The 17,863-nt window shown below is 39.3% G+C and overlaps 1 protein-coding gene across 7 annotated transcripts in view; it reads right to left on the bottom strand.

Annotated features, from left to right (window-relative positions):
* PAK3 (p21 (RAC1) activated kinase 3) overlaps nucleotides 1–17,863 on the bottom strand; it is a 247,269-nt gene that overhangs the window by 27,840 nt on the left and 201,566 nt on the right. For all 7 annotated transcript variants that reach the window (XM_004769077.3, XM_004769075.3, XM_045068266.1 and 4 more), the window contains 2 exons: nucleotides 2,119–2,167; nucleotides 1,620–1,732 (listed from right to left, as the gene is read on the bottom strand). In XM_004769077.3, the coding sequence (XP_004769134.1) occupies nucleotides 1,620–1,732; nucleotides 2,119–2,167 (162 nt within the window). The remainder of the gene's footprint in view (nucleotides 1–1,619; nucleotides 1,733–2,118; nucleotides 2,168–17,863) is intronic.

Here is a 17,863-nt window from a genome sequence, read left to right on the forward strand (position 1 = left end):
AGGTAGTTTGCAGGTAGTGTCTGCATTTGGCCATATTCTATAATGGGAGGAAAATATCAATGACTGGGATAAGAGGAAACTTCCCTAGCATTATAAGAGAATATGCAGGAAAATCAAAGGATCATCAGATCTCACTGTGTGCCATGGAAGAAGGAAATGAAGCAGAAGTCCTCTGGCGACTGACTACTGGCAGTCATTCCACTGTAAAAGCTACTTTCCTTGAACAGGATCAGTGACTAGCCATTTTGGTAACTTGAGCCATTGTGTTGATGTCTTGGACTGAACTGGACCATGGCACAGAGATATAGAAAAGATATTTATTCATATCTCAGCATTATTTTTGATTCTACTGAATTATTTTCAAGCAGTATTGGAATCAAAGAGACTCATGTTTGCAAAGGATTTTGCAAAGGTCTCGGTCCTATTAGAAGTTAGTAGCAATGTGCCCATTTTCTTTAGGTAGTTGTTGAGAGAACACACAACAAGTGATCAAACATGGGGAGGAAGGTCATCAAAGTCTGACCACTGGACCAATTCAAAATATCTGGAACCACTTGAAGGCACATTAGCAGCCAGGTTCAGCAAGAGAGGAATTACAGTGAACGGAATGACCCCAATGATTCCATCCTGCCCTAAGTTCCACATCAGTATGAAGCAAGACTTTCAATTCAGTGGCGCTCCAACTGCAATGCCCGTGAGAGTCACCTGGGAAGCCTATTAAAAATGAACATTCACAGGCTCTACCTCATTAGGAAAGAAAGCATCCAAGAAATCTACATTTTTTTTTTTTTTGCAAAGGCAATTTTTTTCAAAATTAAAAAAGCAGTGTCAAGTCACTTTACTGCAGATAGCCTATAAGTGGCATTTTATGAAGCTCAGGTTTCGGCTGTAAAATTTGACTCCTTTTTTTTTTTTCCTCCCTCTTCCCCCTCTTTCTCTGGTCCACCTGGCACAAAACACAGAAAGCAAGATTTTAAGCTCACTGAGGTTGGAGACCTCATCTTATTTCCTTTATAGCCCCCCAGAGTACACAGCACAGTGGTGCTAAGCAAACACTTACTGAAATTGAATGAAACACGATGTTAACCACAAGTGAAGAGTTAGAGCTGTCTTTAAACGCCTATTTATAACCCGCTGCTAATACCACTGATGAAAGAGACATTAATTACCTGGTCCAAGAAAAAGGCTTGAGATTAAAGTCTCAATTCCCTAGACCTCACTGTCAGCTAATCACAAAGCACCCATTAAAGTGGGGCTGCTGCAGCCAGTCCTCTTCACTCAGACACCCAGAGACGGCACTCCCTCCAAACACTCGGTGAAATGTTTAAAACATCGCAGCTCTCCCCTGTACGCAACAGTCTATTTCTTGCCAACGTGGTCATGATCCGTGAAAGGAAATTACACATACTGCTCACACTTAGAAGCAGGACCATAAAGTGTGTCTTCCAACGTTTGATGGGTGGGCAAAGTTCAGCAATAGATGTGAGGCTCCCTATTCCGTAGCACTTGAGAAGTATTTGTAGAAGGGTTGCTACATGACTAGATCCTAAACAAAATACTTGGCCAAGCAAATGACATCGCATAAAGAAAACCAGTATGTAATGAGAGAAAACACTTACCTATCTAAATAATTAACAATATTGGGGTTCTTATTTTCCCTCATGACCAGAATTTCATTAATAATTAATTCCTTTTTGGGCTGCTGTTGAAGGTTCATCTGCTTTATGGCCACCTGAAGGATGATTGAAATGCAAAAATGAGTTACAGTCATTACACACACAGCCATTGTTTTTTGGGGGAGGGAGTTGGTTTTGGGTTTATTTATTTTTTGGCTTGGGATTTTTGTTTTGTTTTTTTTTGTTGTTGTTGTTGTTGTTTTTTGTACACGGGGTAAGAAATAAATATTCTTTATCTTCCTAGGCTCGCTCCTAGCACCGCAAACTCGTGCTCTTTTCTTTGGTCAGTCAGGAGCAAATCACCCACTTCAGAAACTTTGGACACTGATGAAATCGAGTCCCACGTCAACCCAGTGCCACCCATTCTGTCAGGATAGAAGAAGAGATGTGATCGATATGAATGAAAAGACAGTAAAAATAAGGGTTGAATGTGAGCACTCACCTCTTGTCCAGTGGCAATGTCCAGCGCTGTGTACACTGTACCTGACGCCCTGCGAAGGTGAAAGTTATCAAATGAATAAGCAATCCAAATGTTATCTGTATATTTTATTTGAAATAAGACATAGTTATTTCTAGGAGAGGGAAATCGGCCAGCTTAAGATACATGGATGAAATAACAAAGGAACAACTCCTTTCTGTGGTAATTCTACCTGAGACAGCTTCCGTGTATCCCTTTTGGTGGGCTAGGAACTCCAGTCAGACCTTCTGCAGCAATGAACTGAGCAAAATAGCCTGGATGCTGCAACAACTGCAGTCCTCTGAATAAACTGAAGTACCGCTTAGGAAAGAATGTATCATCTCTTGCTTAGGCAACTATATATATCAATATATATATATTGATATATATATCAATCCTTTAGCATATGGACAGAATGGCTTTTTTCCCATATATTTCTAATATATATATTTCCCATATATTTCTAATTTCCAAGAATATTTTCACCTATGGGTCCCTAGGTGGCTCAGTCAGTGAAGTGTCTGCCTTCAGCTCAAGTCATGATCCCAGGGTTCTGGGATCAAGCCCCACATCAGGCTCCAGGCTTAATGGGGAGTCTGCTTCTGCCTTTTCCTCTGTGTACTCCCTCTTAAATAAATAAATAAATAATCTTTAAAAAAAGAATATTTTCACCTAACAAATCAATCACACTCAGTGCTGTATTTACTTAGTGCTGTCACTGCACAGAGCAATGAACAACTTGACTTTACTGTTTTTTCCCTGTTTTTCTAAACTTTTCAGCAGCTTCTACTAAAAGGTTTCCTTCCAGTCCACCATCCTTTAAAAATCTATCATTCCTTAGGCCTTGGAAGGACTCCCACTTCATTCTAACCTCAATCATATGGGTCCTTTGTTGTGCAAATAGCAATTGTCTGGTGAGGCTGAAGTCACAGTAAGGTTCTGTGAAACACACAGGTACTCCGAACCACCTCCGCACCTCCACCCCAAGCAAAAGGAAAGGTCTCATCAATTCCATTGAGCTGTTTGTAGTAAATAAAGGTATAAGGATGGAGAAGAGTCCTTATGATTCACCGGACATTATAATGCTCCAATATTGCTACTCAAAAATTTCTAGAAACAATGTGCAGCGTTGGTGGTATAGTGGTGAGCATAGCTGCCTTCTAAAATTTCTAGAAACAACTTCTATTGCTTCTCCTTTGCTCTTCATTTATCTCTTGCTACTTTTTTATCTGGGTCCAGGAATTCTTTTCTTTCTTTTGTTTGTTTAATGATTTATTTGCTTATTTATTTGGGGGGTGGGCAGAGGGAGAGAGAGAGAGAACCTCAAGCAGACTCCGCACTGAGCACAGAGCCTGACATGGGGCTCGATCCCATGACCCTGAGATCGTGACCTGATCTGAAATCAAGAGTTGAATGCTTAATTGACTGAACCAATCAGGAGCCCCTTGAATTCTTTTCTTATGTCAGCCATTTCTTTGCCATGCTTCTCCCTCCTACTTGGATGAAGCAAAATATTTCTAACAAGCCTAGGAGGTTTACATTACCTGCTCCAAAGGAACAAAATGAGTGGGGTGGTATGAGGAGTATTTGACTATTAAAAGAGATCTGAGTTCTAATATTTGTCCTAACATCAACAAGTTGTGTGATCTTGGGCTAGTCACTTCCCCTCTCTGGGTTTCAGTCCCCTCGACTCAGAAAATAGTAATCACAATAACAGTAAAATATATTGAGTGTGTTAGACACTGCACTGAGAACTTCATATAAATCACCTTATGTAATCCTTACCATATTTCTATAAGGCAACCGCTACTACCCCCACATTACCTATGAAGAAACTGAGACTCAGAGAGATTAAGTGACCTGCCTTAGGTTAAACAGTTTACAATCTAAGTATGTCTGACTCTCTGACCAGCAAAATACAGCACATGGGCCACTTTATTTCTAAGGTTCGTTATTTTTTAATAAAAAAAAAATAAGACTTTTCCCATAAGCTCCACACCCAACATGGGGCTTGAGATCAAGCTGAGATCAAAAGTCCCATGCTCCACCAACTGAGCCAGTCAGGCACCCCGATTTCTAAGGTTCTTTAAGTCCATGATGTACAAGCTACAAATTCCACTGCTTTATTTGTTCTGGATAGGTATTTAAATATCCATTGGAACTAGACTAAAAAAAATCGCCCTCACTCCATAGGTGCCTCCTAAAGCAGGGCTTGCAAGTTTCAGAAATTCCTCAGGGTTGAAGCTTATGTTAAATCAGCTTCCCAATTTTGTACGTTTGAGATTTGGGGCTCAGAGCACGTGGTTGGGGCTCATTAAGTATTTGCTGAACGAACAAATTAATAAAAGTCTTTTCAAGCAAACATGCAATTGCAATAAAACCTTTCCTTTCTGTGAAGGAAATGTGTCGCCTTCTACTTAAATCAACATAAAACACTTCCTGCTTGGAATAAGCTCTCAGACATTCCTGATTGGTCCTTTTGTACTCAGGATCTCCTGGGCTCAAAGGAACAGATAACTGGACCCCACGTGTGCTTCAGCTGCAACTGTCTAACTCTGCAGAATTAGATTCTTAACTGCTTTAACTTGGTGTACTCTTATATATGTAGGCTACTCATACATTTCCGCCAGCTGCTGAAAAAGAGACAGTATCTGCAAAATGAGATAATAGCATCTACCCCATGGGACCTCAGAGAATCAAATGGCACTATGTAGCATTTAGCCCTGGGCCCAGATCTGAGCTGAGAATCGACATGGGAAATGCTATTATCATTTGTTGCTGTTGCTGTTACTGGTTTCTTGGTAGAGAATGCCTAATTTACTAGGTGTTAGTTGGTCCTTCCCAATCTCCCAGTCAAACATCCTTGATAGTGTCTGTCCCTCTTTTCAAAAAGGCCAAAAGCCAAAGGGGTCACCTTTTAGAGGTTCCACATCCTCTTCTTTCCCCTAGTGGTTTTTCTTTTTTCTTTTCTTTCAGTTTGGAATGCCTTTATTGAAAAAGACCGTATATAAAAACCCTCCATATAAAATGGCAGCTGTTCCAGTTAAAGCTAGGGAGGTAGGCCCCAAATTCCTGCCTCGGTGACCTCCCCCTTAATCACTCCCCCCCGACACCGTCCCCATCCACCAATCCCATTTCCACTGTTCCAGGGGCTAAAATTGTGATCGACTTGGAGTGCAGAGGGGATTAGTGTTTAACATCTCCAGAGATTAACCTTTCAAATCCTTGGGTTTAAGGCCCCCAACATCCCTCAGCATTTCATTGTCTTGAACTGCTAGAGTCCTAACCCTGGAATCCCAATATCCTGGGTTTTGTGACATTCTGTGGTATAGAATTGCCACAAATCCCTACTCCACAAAGGTTTAAAGGCCCTGAAATTCTAGTAGAACATCAGTTATTAACTCAAAAATTAGCTTTTCTCCTCACTCTCCCTTCCCCTGCCTTATCATATATATGTAACTGTCTAGTGGGAGCCATTTCCCCCTTCTTCAACTCTTATTCCCAGCCTTAAAATGGTGATATCATCCTCTACTCCACTTCCTACACCCCCCACCCCAACCAAACAGGTTAGGCACAAACTTGGGGACTAACCTGCAGAGCACACTGTCTCCAACTCTATCTTTGCACCTCAAATGTTTCTCCACACCACAGCTCTGACTCCTTCTCATATTCTAACAATTTAAGATAACTGTCAATGCCTATCCTTCTCTTATTCATTTACCAAAGCATTCTTTGCCCACTAATAGGTTATATGAACAGTAGTCCTCACCCCCAACTTCTCAAACCTTCCAAGGTTCAAATACAATGAGCTCCTAGTTGTGTGACCCTGGGTAAGTAATTTTACCTCTCTGTGGCTCAGGAATAAAGGATTAAATGCATACAGTGGTTAAAGCCAGGTCTGGTATACACATCGCCAATACACACTAGCAATAACAACCATCATCATCATCATCCACAGACTATAATTTGAGAGGTTAATGCATATATTAGGGAACAGTTACCCTTAATAATAACTTATATAACCGTAAGTATTATTGGGTTGACTGTTCCCTAATATATGCACTAAGCTCCCAAACTGTAGTCTGTGGCTCACCAGGAATCTCTTTTAAGCATCTGGAAGTTTCCAAGATACTTGATTTCTAAATTCTTAACAGAAGTTTTACATTTACCTAAGGCAGAGCTAATTAAAATACCACATACATTTCTTTTTAGCCAGAATGATACCGACTTTTGATTACATGGCATAGCTCACTGATCAGAAGCTCCGAGTAGTGGTTAAACACTCTTTGCTTCACTGAGTTTGAGAAATAAGCTATTATTTAATAAATATAGCTTAATCGTTGTAATTCTTCATAACCAAGAATTCATAAAGACAAATAATTGAAAAGATCCTTGGTGGTGAAGCTGGGAAACCCTCTCCTTGTAATAAGTGACACACAGTGGTGTCTACTTCTAAAGAAATGATCTTTGAGACAACAACATGTCACATTGATTCCCCCAAAACTGGGCCTTGTGACTGCCTGGGATATGTCAAAGGATCTTAATGACAATCTTGACAAAATTAATCACTTTAATTTAAAAAATCAGTATCATGCAGCACTTTAAAACATAAGGATGGCAGGAATCAAACTCCAAACTGTGAAAGTTAAAACTCCCAATTGTCTAGTAGTTTGGGCTGGTGTGTTAAAATGGTCAACGTTGTTGATTTGATTTTTATGCCACTTAATTATATTGATCTCTATTATCTCTCCATTCCAGTTCTATTGAAGCTAAATTGCTGTAGGGGAGAACACTTGTTTACAATGGGGATTTTGTTTATTCCAGACCTCAGTCACTCTGATGGTATAAAGAAATGCCTTATCGGGACTCCAGGAAAAACAGAGATCATCCAGTTTAATCTCATTACAGATGAGACATCTGAAGCCAAGAGAAGAGGAGGAATGTGCCCCAAGTTCACACAGCTAGTAAGTAACAAAGCCTCTTAATTTTGAGTGAGAGATATTTCAGTGGACCTATGCTACGGTTCAAGAGTATTAAACCAAGAGATTGCTCAACTGTTGGGCCTCATCGTCAATTACAGCATGATGAGTACTGCTGGGTTCTTGGCATCACATTAGATGCTTTATCAACAATTTCTTCTTGACCTGGCCAAGCACTTAATACTCAAATGGAAACACTGGCTACTAGCCTAAAGGGTCTAGAAAGAAACAAATAATTCACTATTTCTCCCTTTCCTCCCAAGACAAGCCCATTTAATTATCAGCAATCTTCATCAGGTTTTGATATTTCCTGCTAAAAGCCAATGTCAAGCTATGATAATGAGTAGTTGCCAAGGCAGCAATGCAGTAAAACTTACACTTTCTATAAATCACTATGATTTCAGCATCGAAGTAGATTATAGGAGGGAAAGAAAGCAGGCAAGTGAGGCGAGGAGCACGCTCACAGGCTGAGAGAAAAGAGAAGTGGACGAGAGGACCAGAGGGCTCTATGAGGTCCAAAGGAGAGCCTCGTGGTAATAAGTGTGAGGAAGTCAGAAGGGATGGGGCAGTATTCACATTTAAGGTTTTCTAAGCATCAGTCTGGTGCTGATGAGGTCATAGTCAAGGATTTAATCCACACTGAGGATGGCTGTGTTTTAGATCTACTCTTTCTTCTTCTGCTGCTGCTAGAAGAGGCTGTCTCATTTATGGACATGACTTCCTTCCCGTCCACCCTCTCTAAATGGGTGAGCTCACTTGCTGGTCACCCTATACCCTATACAATTTGACAAATGAAGACACTGGAAGCGGGCTGTGGGAAATTAACCTGCCCAAGGATACACAGTTTGTCAGCAGCTGAACTCGAAACTGCATGAGTCTGACTCCACAGCCCATGCACTTAACCATGTCATGTTCCATTACAGACCTTTATCATTTTTTACATCAATGCTAAGTGCAAGTGTGGCACTTCCAGATGCCCACGTTTGTATCTATTGCACTATAAAGTTCCTCCCTGAAATACTGCTCTGGCCTCTCATTTCCTGCTTAACTTAGTCCACTTGCCCCTTGGTAAGGCATTTACTTTGTCCCTGGACATGGTCCGGTTGACTCCTTTGACCGTCAGGAGCTGGATCTTCTGTTTTCTGACTCAGTTAAGCTTGCTCACATGGCCAAGAGTAGACTAGTTCTTAGGACTGGACTTTATGTTCTGCTGAGTATTTAGGATATGGTTACTACTTGTAGGCCCTTATCTTGCTATATTAATGCACCTGACATAAAGGTACCTGGATATCATATCATCCAATACTACCATGCCTCTATTCACCTTGTGGGGGCCTATGCCCTCTGGGCTTCAGGAAAGGTGATGGACAGTGTCCTCTGCAAGCAGTAACCTTTCAGAGAGAGTCCCAGGGTTTCCTTCTTGTGTAATCAGCCTCTTAAAAAATGTATCACTAAATTAAAACAAATAATAATATTATGTAAAAAGCACGTTCTCAAAGTACCAGGATGTGGTACTGTCTTTAATTACTGGGATGATAAATCGGAACACAGGATTTTCTGTTCTTTAGCGAGGGCATGATTTGCCCCAAGGTGTCCAGGGTCCTCTGATTTTAAAGAGAGCTGTAACATGTTATGGGTGTGGGGCCAGGGAGCTCAGTGGGTTAGAGTCCCTTGATAATGAGGCCACGGTTATAGGCCTTAATCCCTGGAAAGGCCAGATAACTCAACAACTCACTCCAACACGAAGTCGAAGCAGCTGTTTCACAGTGTGTGCCACTGGTTTCAAGAGACAGGCAATGGGTGGGGTGGAGGGCAGGCAGCTTAATACAAGGTCATTAATATGGCTTGAAAAAACAAAATGCAAACTCTGCTAATGGTGGTTGATTGAATGGCACCATCTTTCTTCGCAAGGGACGGTACACAGCACAGTGCATTTAAGAGCATTAAGTAGAACATAGAACTACTCTTGGCCACGTGAGCAAGCTTAACTGAGTCAGAAAACAGAAAAGCTGGCTCCTGATGATTATATTAGTGCCTTGTAGGAGTGCTCTACCTTATATGGCCCAAAATAAGATCTGATAAGGAAGCAAATACTTTTGGGGTGGGTGGTCCCACTCGAAGCATCACCGCTATGAGCACACTAGACACCACTTCTGCTCTTGCCCATAGTTTCTTGAACAAAGAGAAACGAGTCAGAGGTTTTATTCTCAGCACTTCTCCCTGAGTTCCATGCTGTACACTGCTTTATCGGGTTCTCTAAACAAGCTGTTATTCATTGAGCCCTTTAACCAGTTTCAAAACTATTCATCTTCAATATGGGAACTTCATCTTGCCATAAGAAGAGGGCTCCCCACTGAGTAGCCAAGAGAATTCTGAAAAATACCTAACAGGATAGATTAAATTTCTCAAGCCTGAAAACTAAAACTAATTTAAAGGACAGGGACTGAAGGTTTGCAAAAAATGTTTGTCCACAATTATGGATGGATTGATCATATCCTCATTCCATAGAATTATATGATTGGCAAAGATCCAGATGGTAGACAAAATGCCTTTGGCCAAACATGTTATCTTTAAGTGCAGGAGGAAAAAGATTTCAAGAAATGCTCCCACTTGTCATTTCTGACAAATTTAGCCATACAGTTGGTCTAAACTATGAAGAAATGCGACATACAACCAAGATACTTGGGCATAACACACCCATGGACTATGTTGACCAAGAGATCCTTCAGGAGAGCCTTTTGTTTACCATATAATTTCTTGTTAGGGCTCAGGGCTCAGGGTTCTTTTTTTTAAAACATTTTCCCTTCTGTTTCTAGAATTGCTGTTCTTCTCTTTGATCTCCCGTTGGATTTGTAGGTGTTTGCAATGTTTAGATAAGCTATCTAGCTCATCTCCTGCTACCTGATGTAGCCTCAGCCTGCTACTTCTCCGTTATCTTGATTCCTCCTCAAACATTTTCCCTTCTGAAAATCAGCATGGTGATGACTTTTTAGTATAATAATAGAATCCCAAATAAATGAAGATGGCTGTTTCCATGAGGGTGTGGGCAAATAGGCATTCTCATGCACTGTTAGCAGACAATGTCAAGTGGAACAAACTCTATGGAGGGCAACTTGGACATTAAAAATGCCCAAATACTTTCACGTAACAATTCCGCTTTCAGCAGTTTAACCTAATGATCAATTTGCATATGTATGAAGTCATTTGTTCGTGAAGATCTCAACTGAAGCCCTGTTCATGCAAGCAAAATATTGGAAAGAAACTAAATGTGTATTAGTGTGGGCCTGATTAAATACATTATGATCCATCCAAACAAACAAACAAAAACCACTTCATCTGTTAAAAGAAAGAGGTACTGATATAGAATCATCTCTTAGACACAGGCAAATAACAAAATAGGAGATTTATAGTATGTTACCACTCATCTTAAAAGTAGAGTTATGACACAGACACACAGACACACACAAATACACACATACCCAGAGATGGTACAATTGCCCAAATACAAGGTACATATACAATATATGTGCCCAAATAAACAAGGTAAGGTATTACTCCTCCCCACCTGACCCCCACCAATTTCTCTCTCAGGAAAAAGGGGAAGTGCCTTATATTAAAATCCTTATAAAATCTCTCATGCACTATGGTAATTCTCCATATTCATTTATTTTTATCCATGGAGTACTGTATGGGAAAGACAAATTAGGATGAAGTATTCTTAGTCAATGCCAGTTTGGGATGCTCATAGAGACTATCTGTCAGGATTGGATAGGATGTAAATAAATTACTTCTGCAGGTATGATCAGAACTGCAAATGTTAGATGTCATAAACAAGCTTTTTAAAGGTCACTTTTGAAATTAATGCAGTGAAAAGGGCACCTGTTAGCCCAAGATATGATAGTACGACTATCAAATACAACAGCGAATACAACTGATTGAAACCTACTCAAAATACAAAGACCTGTGACCTATAACAGGTTTTTTTTTTTTTTTTTAATAAAAGAGAATGCCTCCTCCCACCACTTGGAATAAACTCAAAACACCCTTCTTTGGACTATTTTGGAAGTAAGTTGGGTGTTAACTCCTAACAATGAAATTGGCAATTTCATTTGATTTGCCTGTATAAACTATATTTCAGGGTAACCAAAGACCTTAAGAAGATGAGAGGTAAAGTTCTTTTCAGCAAAAGCATTGTAGTTAATAAAGTGTGGGAGGTAATTTTTAGAAAAGATAAGTTTTAGAAAATCACTATTTACTAGTCCCTAATTTAATTATTGATTTGGGCAATATAGTCATCAATGGATGAAACATTAGATGAAAGACTGATGAGGAACTTTGCATTGAAGGGGACAGGGAGGAGTCCCCACTGAAGCTTCTGATCAATCTACTCAGCACTACACAATGGGACAAGCAGTGCCTTCTGATATAATATGAAATACTCATATGAAGACATCTTGCCAAAAGTTGCACCTGAATCTTATTAAGCCTTTAGAACCAACTTTTTCCATTTAAAGGAAATACAGGGAATAGAGATGCAACTTACATTGACATTGAATGAAACTAACAGGCAAATCCAGAAAGTGGTACATTCTACAAAACAATGACTAGTTTCTTCAGTAAGTCAATGGTAATGGAAAAAGAAGGGGGCCTGCTTTAGAGTGGAGAGATTTAATAGACACGACCCAATGCCATATGTGGATCTTCTTTGGATACTGATTTGAAGGGATCAACTATAATGCATTTTTTTAGACAACTGGGGAACTCTGATAATAGATAATATCAAGTCACTGTTGAATTTTGTAGGTGTTATTATGGTATTGTAATTATATTAAAATATTGATCAATGTTGAACCAGGGTGATAAGAATAACACAATTCTGTACCATTCTCTCTACTCTTGTGTACATTTTGAAAATTTGTAACAGAATTTTTAAAAAGTGATAGAGGAGAGAGTTATATTGTGAAGATGTAAATATACACTTATAAAATAGATTCAGAAAGCAATCATCTTAATATTATAAGAATGTGTAATTGCAACCAGAAATAAAATATCCAGGGACAGAATAATATGTGAACTCAAAAATATTCAAAATATATATGGATATAATATGTGGATTCAAAAATATTTATATCTATTTTTGAATCCACATATTATATCCATATATATTTTGAATATTTTTGAAAAGATGTTAGATGAAATTCAAATGGTCTACTTGGATAACCACTGGCTGTTTCAAAAGGGGGCTCTAATGATTACAAAAACAGTGATATTAAGATGCATAAGAAGATTTTGAATTATGCTCCTCATGAAATAGAGTAGAAAAATTTCCAATGCACACATTATATAATGTGGCTTTATATATATAAATGAAAGTGATTAACAAGTTAAATATCAGAAATAGATATTCACCATTTGTGTATCCAACAGTTTACATATTCAGATAAGTAAAACACCTGTTTTAAAAATTACATCACTGTGTGACCTCATATTCACACATATGCGGCATGTGTGTGCATGTGTGCCTGCATGCCCAGAGAACCCGTGGAAGCTTAATGTAAGAATCCCATAACATATCCTTTCTGGAGCTTTCCTTTGTACAAGATAACAAGGAGACTAAGGCACAAGGCTTGGAGGGACATTTGCTTTTCACTTTCTACTCCTGTAAACCTCCTGGTTACACCATGCCCAAATATTACCTACTTAGAAAAAAATCATACAAATAAAAATTACAGTGCAGCTTGTATCTCTCACTATGTTTCATGACACAGTCCCAACAGATCTTTTTTAGCATTATTTCCTGTTAAGTCCCCTGCTAAACTGGAGGTTTGTCCATGAGACTGATTTCACTCTTACCCCTGATTTCACTCTTCTGGTCATTCTCTGTTTCTTTCTCTCTCTCTCTCTCTCTCTCTCTCTGTCTTTTAAAGATTATATTTATTCATTTATTTGACAGAGAGATAGAGACAGAGAGCACAAGCAAGCAAGCAGAGTGGCAGGCAGAGGGAGAGGGAGAAGCAGACTCTCTACTAAGCAGGGAGCCTGATGCAGGGCTTGATACAGGACCCTGCCATCATCTTCTGGTCTTTCTGATATTCATTCATCAGATAGTTGTTAAGGATTTCCTTTATGCCAGACACTGTTGCGGGCCCTAGGGATACCAAAGCAAATACAAACTAGAGTCTTAATCCAGTGTTCCTTTGGTTTCCTTCCAGCGACACTGCCCATAATCCCCACATGTTAAATCCTACACTTTCTCAAGTCATGATTCAAACGCACCCTTCTCTAAGGATCCTTCATTTTACCTTCTCCCTGGCTCTAAATGGTCTGCCCCTCCTCTCTTTCCATCCCCGTGGCTTTTGTAATTATGTCATGCTACCTGCCCTATTCTGCTCAACAGAATAACAACTGTAGGTGTCTTTCATCTCTAATGATACCTAGTACTGAGCCCTTCACTATGTGCCATGTTGTGCTAAGCACTTAAAATTTTGTTAGTTAACATGGGGTGCAATAATGGTTTCTGGAGTAGAATTCAGTAATTCATCACCTACACACACAATACCCAATGCTCATCACAAGTGCCCTCTTTAAAGATTTTTAAAAAGATTTTATTTATTTATTTATTTGACACAGAGAGAGAGAGATCACAAGTAGGCAGAGAGGCAGGCAGAGATAGAGAGGGGGAAGCAGGCTCCCTGCTGAGCAGAGATCAGACCTGAAATCAGACCGGAGCCAAAGGCAGAGGCTTTAACCCACTGAGCCACCCAGGTGCCCCAGCCCCAGTTTATTTCTTGATACAACTTTCCTTCTCTCCCTGTTGGATGTTCTGAAAGACTGTGAGCCTAGAGGTCATTGTGACTCTCAGAACCTGGTTCTTTTTTTTTTTTTAATTTATTTTTTATTTATTTTCAGCATAACAGTATTCATTATTTTTGCACCACACCCAGTGCTCCATGCAATCCGTGCCCTCTATAATACCCACCACCTGGTACCCCAACCTCCCACCCCCGCCCCTTCAAGCCCCTCAGATTGTTTTTCATGGGAAGTTAGAGAGGAGAAGGGAGCTGGGGGAAATTGGAAGGGGAGGTGAACTATGAGAGACTATGGACTCTGAAAAACAAGCAGAACCTGGTTCTTAATGACGAAGCTGTTTTAGGTGCATTAAACGAAGCATGCACTCAGGGAAACTTCGCCAAATTAAGTAAGTCATTCGTTAAACAGGATCCAAACCATCTCTGAGTTGCATCCTCAAAAATACTTGTCTATTACAATGTTGAAGTGAGAGCAAACATGAAAGCGAAAGAGAAAAGGGGTCTGTTTTTCAGTGCATTCTTATGTAAGAAAAGGCTTTAAAAATGAATTCACATATATTAATGAGAAATCGGTGAGGCCAGCTGCTGACGTCAGTGAACTCAGCCCTCTGTAATCACACGGCTACTGCTTCTGTGAGAATTTTGCAAGAATTCCAGGCGTTGCCAGATAATTTCTGACAAACGCATGTTGTTAATGATAATTTAGAGGATGCCAGGCCTTTTCTCTTTCTTCCTTTCCTTTTTTTTAAACTTTACATACATCTGCTCAAAATATCTAAATTCGGTGGCCAAGTATAGAAGCCGTTTCACAGAAATCTGGTGAAATAATGTCATTTTTAGCCTTCACTCTCAGCGATGGCCTCAAATGATTAGACATGCAATTCTGAACTTGATTTATGGAAGATGGAGGCCAATTCTCTGGCCCTGGGCCTGAACGCTGGGATGGCAGAAACCCATACTGGAAAATTTTAGTTTTCCAAGTAGATGAGGGTGATTAATGGAGAGGTTCTTCTCAAATTGGGCTCCTAAGAGTAAGCTGCTGTGCTCCCTGAAGCTGAAAATGGAATACAGGGACTGATTATTCCTAGCACCAAATGATTACAGACACTGGCTTGAATTTCACCATCATAATAGGTAAAGCAAAACAATAAAAAACACCCAGACTTAATGAAAAGAAAATACAAACTCTATACACTGAGAGCAGAGACGAGTTTGTCTAACTTAGGCCACTAATTCATGGAAAAATCCATTGAGAGCAATTTAAGTAAAAGGAAAATTAAGTTAAGTGGTTTTCATTTTTTGGTCTACAGAGAAATAAATCAATATTTTGCTCACTGACTTTAGAAATTAAGAACAGAGAGCAAAAATCTACAAAAACATTAAACCAAAATTAGTAAATTAAATACAAGCTAAAATCACAGTAAATAAGTAGATTTCAGTTACTAGATTATATCTTAAAAGCTCTTTAGAAGTACATCTTGATTTTATATTACTACCATTTGGGTTGAGTGTATGTGCGAAAATGGACAGTACAAGATGAAGCCAGCACAAATGAAAAAGACAGCCGTGTAGCAACCACAAGTGCCCAAGAGATAAGGCATCAGATCAAGTTATTATGAGAACAAAGAGATGAAGACACATCAAGAAAGAGAAAGAGATAGGGAAATAGAACAGAAAGTGCAAAACAGACAGGTATATACACACAAAAAGAGAGACAGGAGAAGGAGAGCTAGAAAGACAAACATTTTCTTGTTTGTTTCACAAATATTTACTGAGGCAAAAACAGATCCAGAAAATGGGAGAAGCAGGCAGGAGAAGCTCCGTAGGTCTTTGACCTTGACCATGTAAACTCTTGCTGTTGACCGAAATTGTACAAAATTGTTTCCTTTGTGCCAGATACCAAGGGAGACAAAGGGAGGAATAAGATAGACTGACTCCCTACCCTCTAAGGACTTATTTAAAAGCTGAACTGGGCATAGGAGTGAACTAGATACTGGTTTCAACATTCTTTGAAATGATGAACTAGCCGGGAATTTAAAACAGACCTTTCCACAGTGGCAGGCAGGATTTCTGCTTTGACTTTTCAATTTAGACTATAAAGGTTTTACACAATTATGGAGAAATACAGAACTTTCCTTTTGCACCTTCAGACGTCAGAGGCATAAATAACCGGGAGGGGAAATCTCTTTGGTATGCAAAGTTGCTTGGCGGCCTAATCTTTGTCCTTGGAGAAATCAGCCTTGCTTCATTACCTGGTATCTGGGAGATATTTGAAACCATTTCTTACTTTTTTTCTTTTTTAAATTCAATGCTATTTTTGGCTCAGTTGGGTCTTAGTGGGAAAGAACAATCAAAACAAAATTGTAACATCTTTCACTTCCCACTCCCCAAAAAACCAACTCCTGAAACAAACCTACTTTTTTGAAAAAAATAAACAAATAACTCCCATTTAGACCTACAACTAAAGCAGCCCTGCCCTTTAGAAATAGAAGGAGAGCCTGTTTTAAATTTTGGGGGGGGGGAGCTATACTCTAAAAAGATTAAAAGATAAAATTAATTTTGATAACACACTATGGGTATGTAAATACAAAATACTACATTGTATGCATGTAAAATACCACTTCAACATGTAACCAATATATAATTTACTGAGATATTTTGTATCATTTTTTCCTCCTAAGTTTTTGAAATCAGTGGATATTTTAGACTTGTAGCATATCTCAATTTGGACTAGCCACACTTCAAGTGCTCAATGGTCAGATGGTTACCATACTGGATGGCAATGATCTGAAATGCAGCTTTTCTGTGGATTGTGTATCCATTCCAATTATTAGCTCCACCAAAACCCAACCAGATTACAGCAAAATCTAAAAGGCAATTTTTGCTTTCTAAGCTCCCTGAATACTGTGTTTTAACTGGCCTTGAGGTGTTCACCTTTTGGGTATTAAGAAAGCAAGTTGAAGTGTGTGTGTCTGGAGAAGGTATGGCTTCCTTACTTAAGTAAAACAACCAGTTCACGAGAAGTTAAGAAGGAAAGTTCTAGGTGGGAAATAATGGCTACAAAAGCCAGCACTGCCCTGCACTCAGGTGAGGGAGACTTGTCTCAGTGTGTTCCCTGTATGCTAATGAATGAACCCCTCTATCAAGCATTTACTACTATAGAATTTAAGTTCTTTGCAGGCCCACATCATTACCTATCTCTGTCTCTCCAGCCCTTAGAGAAGTATCTGGCACACAGTTGGCACTCAATAAATGTGGGATAAACAAATAAATTAATTTAAATACATATAGTTTCCCATTTGCATCAGACATGTTTCAAGTGCTCCACTGCCACCTGTACTACTGGCTATTGTATGGGACAGCACAAATAGAGAACATCTCCATCATCACAGAAAGTTCTGTTTAGATAACAGCGGTCTAGAGCAATTGGCAGAAATACTATTTGACTGGTTAGGTGACAGTGGTCGCCAGAGACTATAAAACTCTTCTTTTTTCCTCCATGAGCAAGTAAGAATACCAGTGATATCAAATGACAAAGCAAAATAAAAAGCACAAATATTTTAACCCCTAAAAATTTCAAATGCAACAGCATTATGGTTTCCACTGGAAGAAGAAACTTGGCCATCTGTTTCTGCCTGAGTTTCTGCCTCCCTCTTCTGGTTTTCTTATCATAAGAAAGAAACCAGCACGTTCCCCACAAGTGCCACAAGACTCTTACGCCCTAGCCAAAATATCTAATGAATGCTTTCCCTTATTTTCCGAGATAAGTTGGCAATTTCAAAAGAAACGTTAGTACAGAAGCTAAAGGGGGAAAGTAAATAAAAAATAAAAATCATGAAAAATTGTCAAGCTTATGTACAACATACAATTTTCTGAACCTAAGAATCCAAGGAAAAGCAGTGAATTACCTGAAGAAGAAACTGTCCATTCCCTTATCTGAAA

Source organism: Mustela putorius, unplaced genomic scaffold, assembly GCF_011764305.1.
Source record: "Mustela putorius furo isolate JIRA1106 unplaced genomic scaffold, ASM1176430v1.1 tig00003901_pilon_pilon_pilon, whole genome shotgun sequence".
NCBI lineage: Eukaryota > Metazoa > Chordata > Mammalia > Carnivora > Mustelidae > Mustela > Mustela putorius.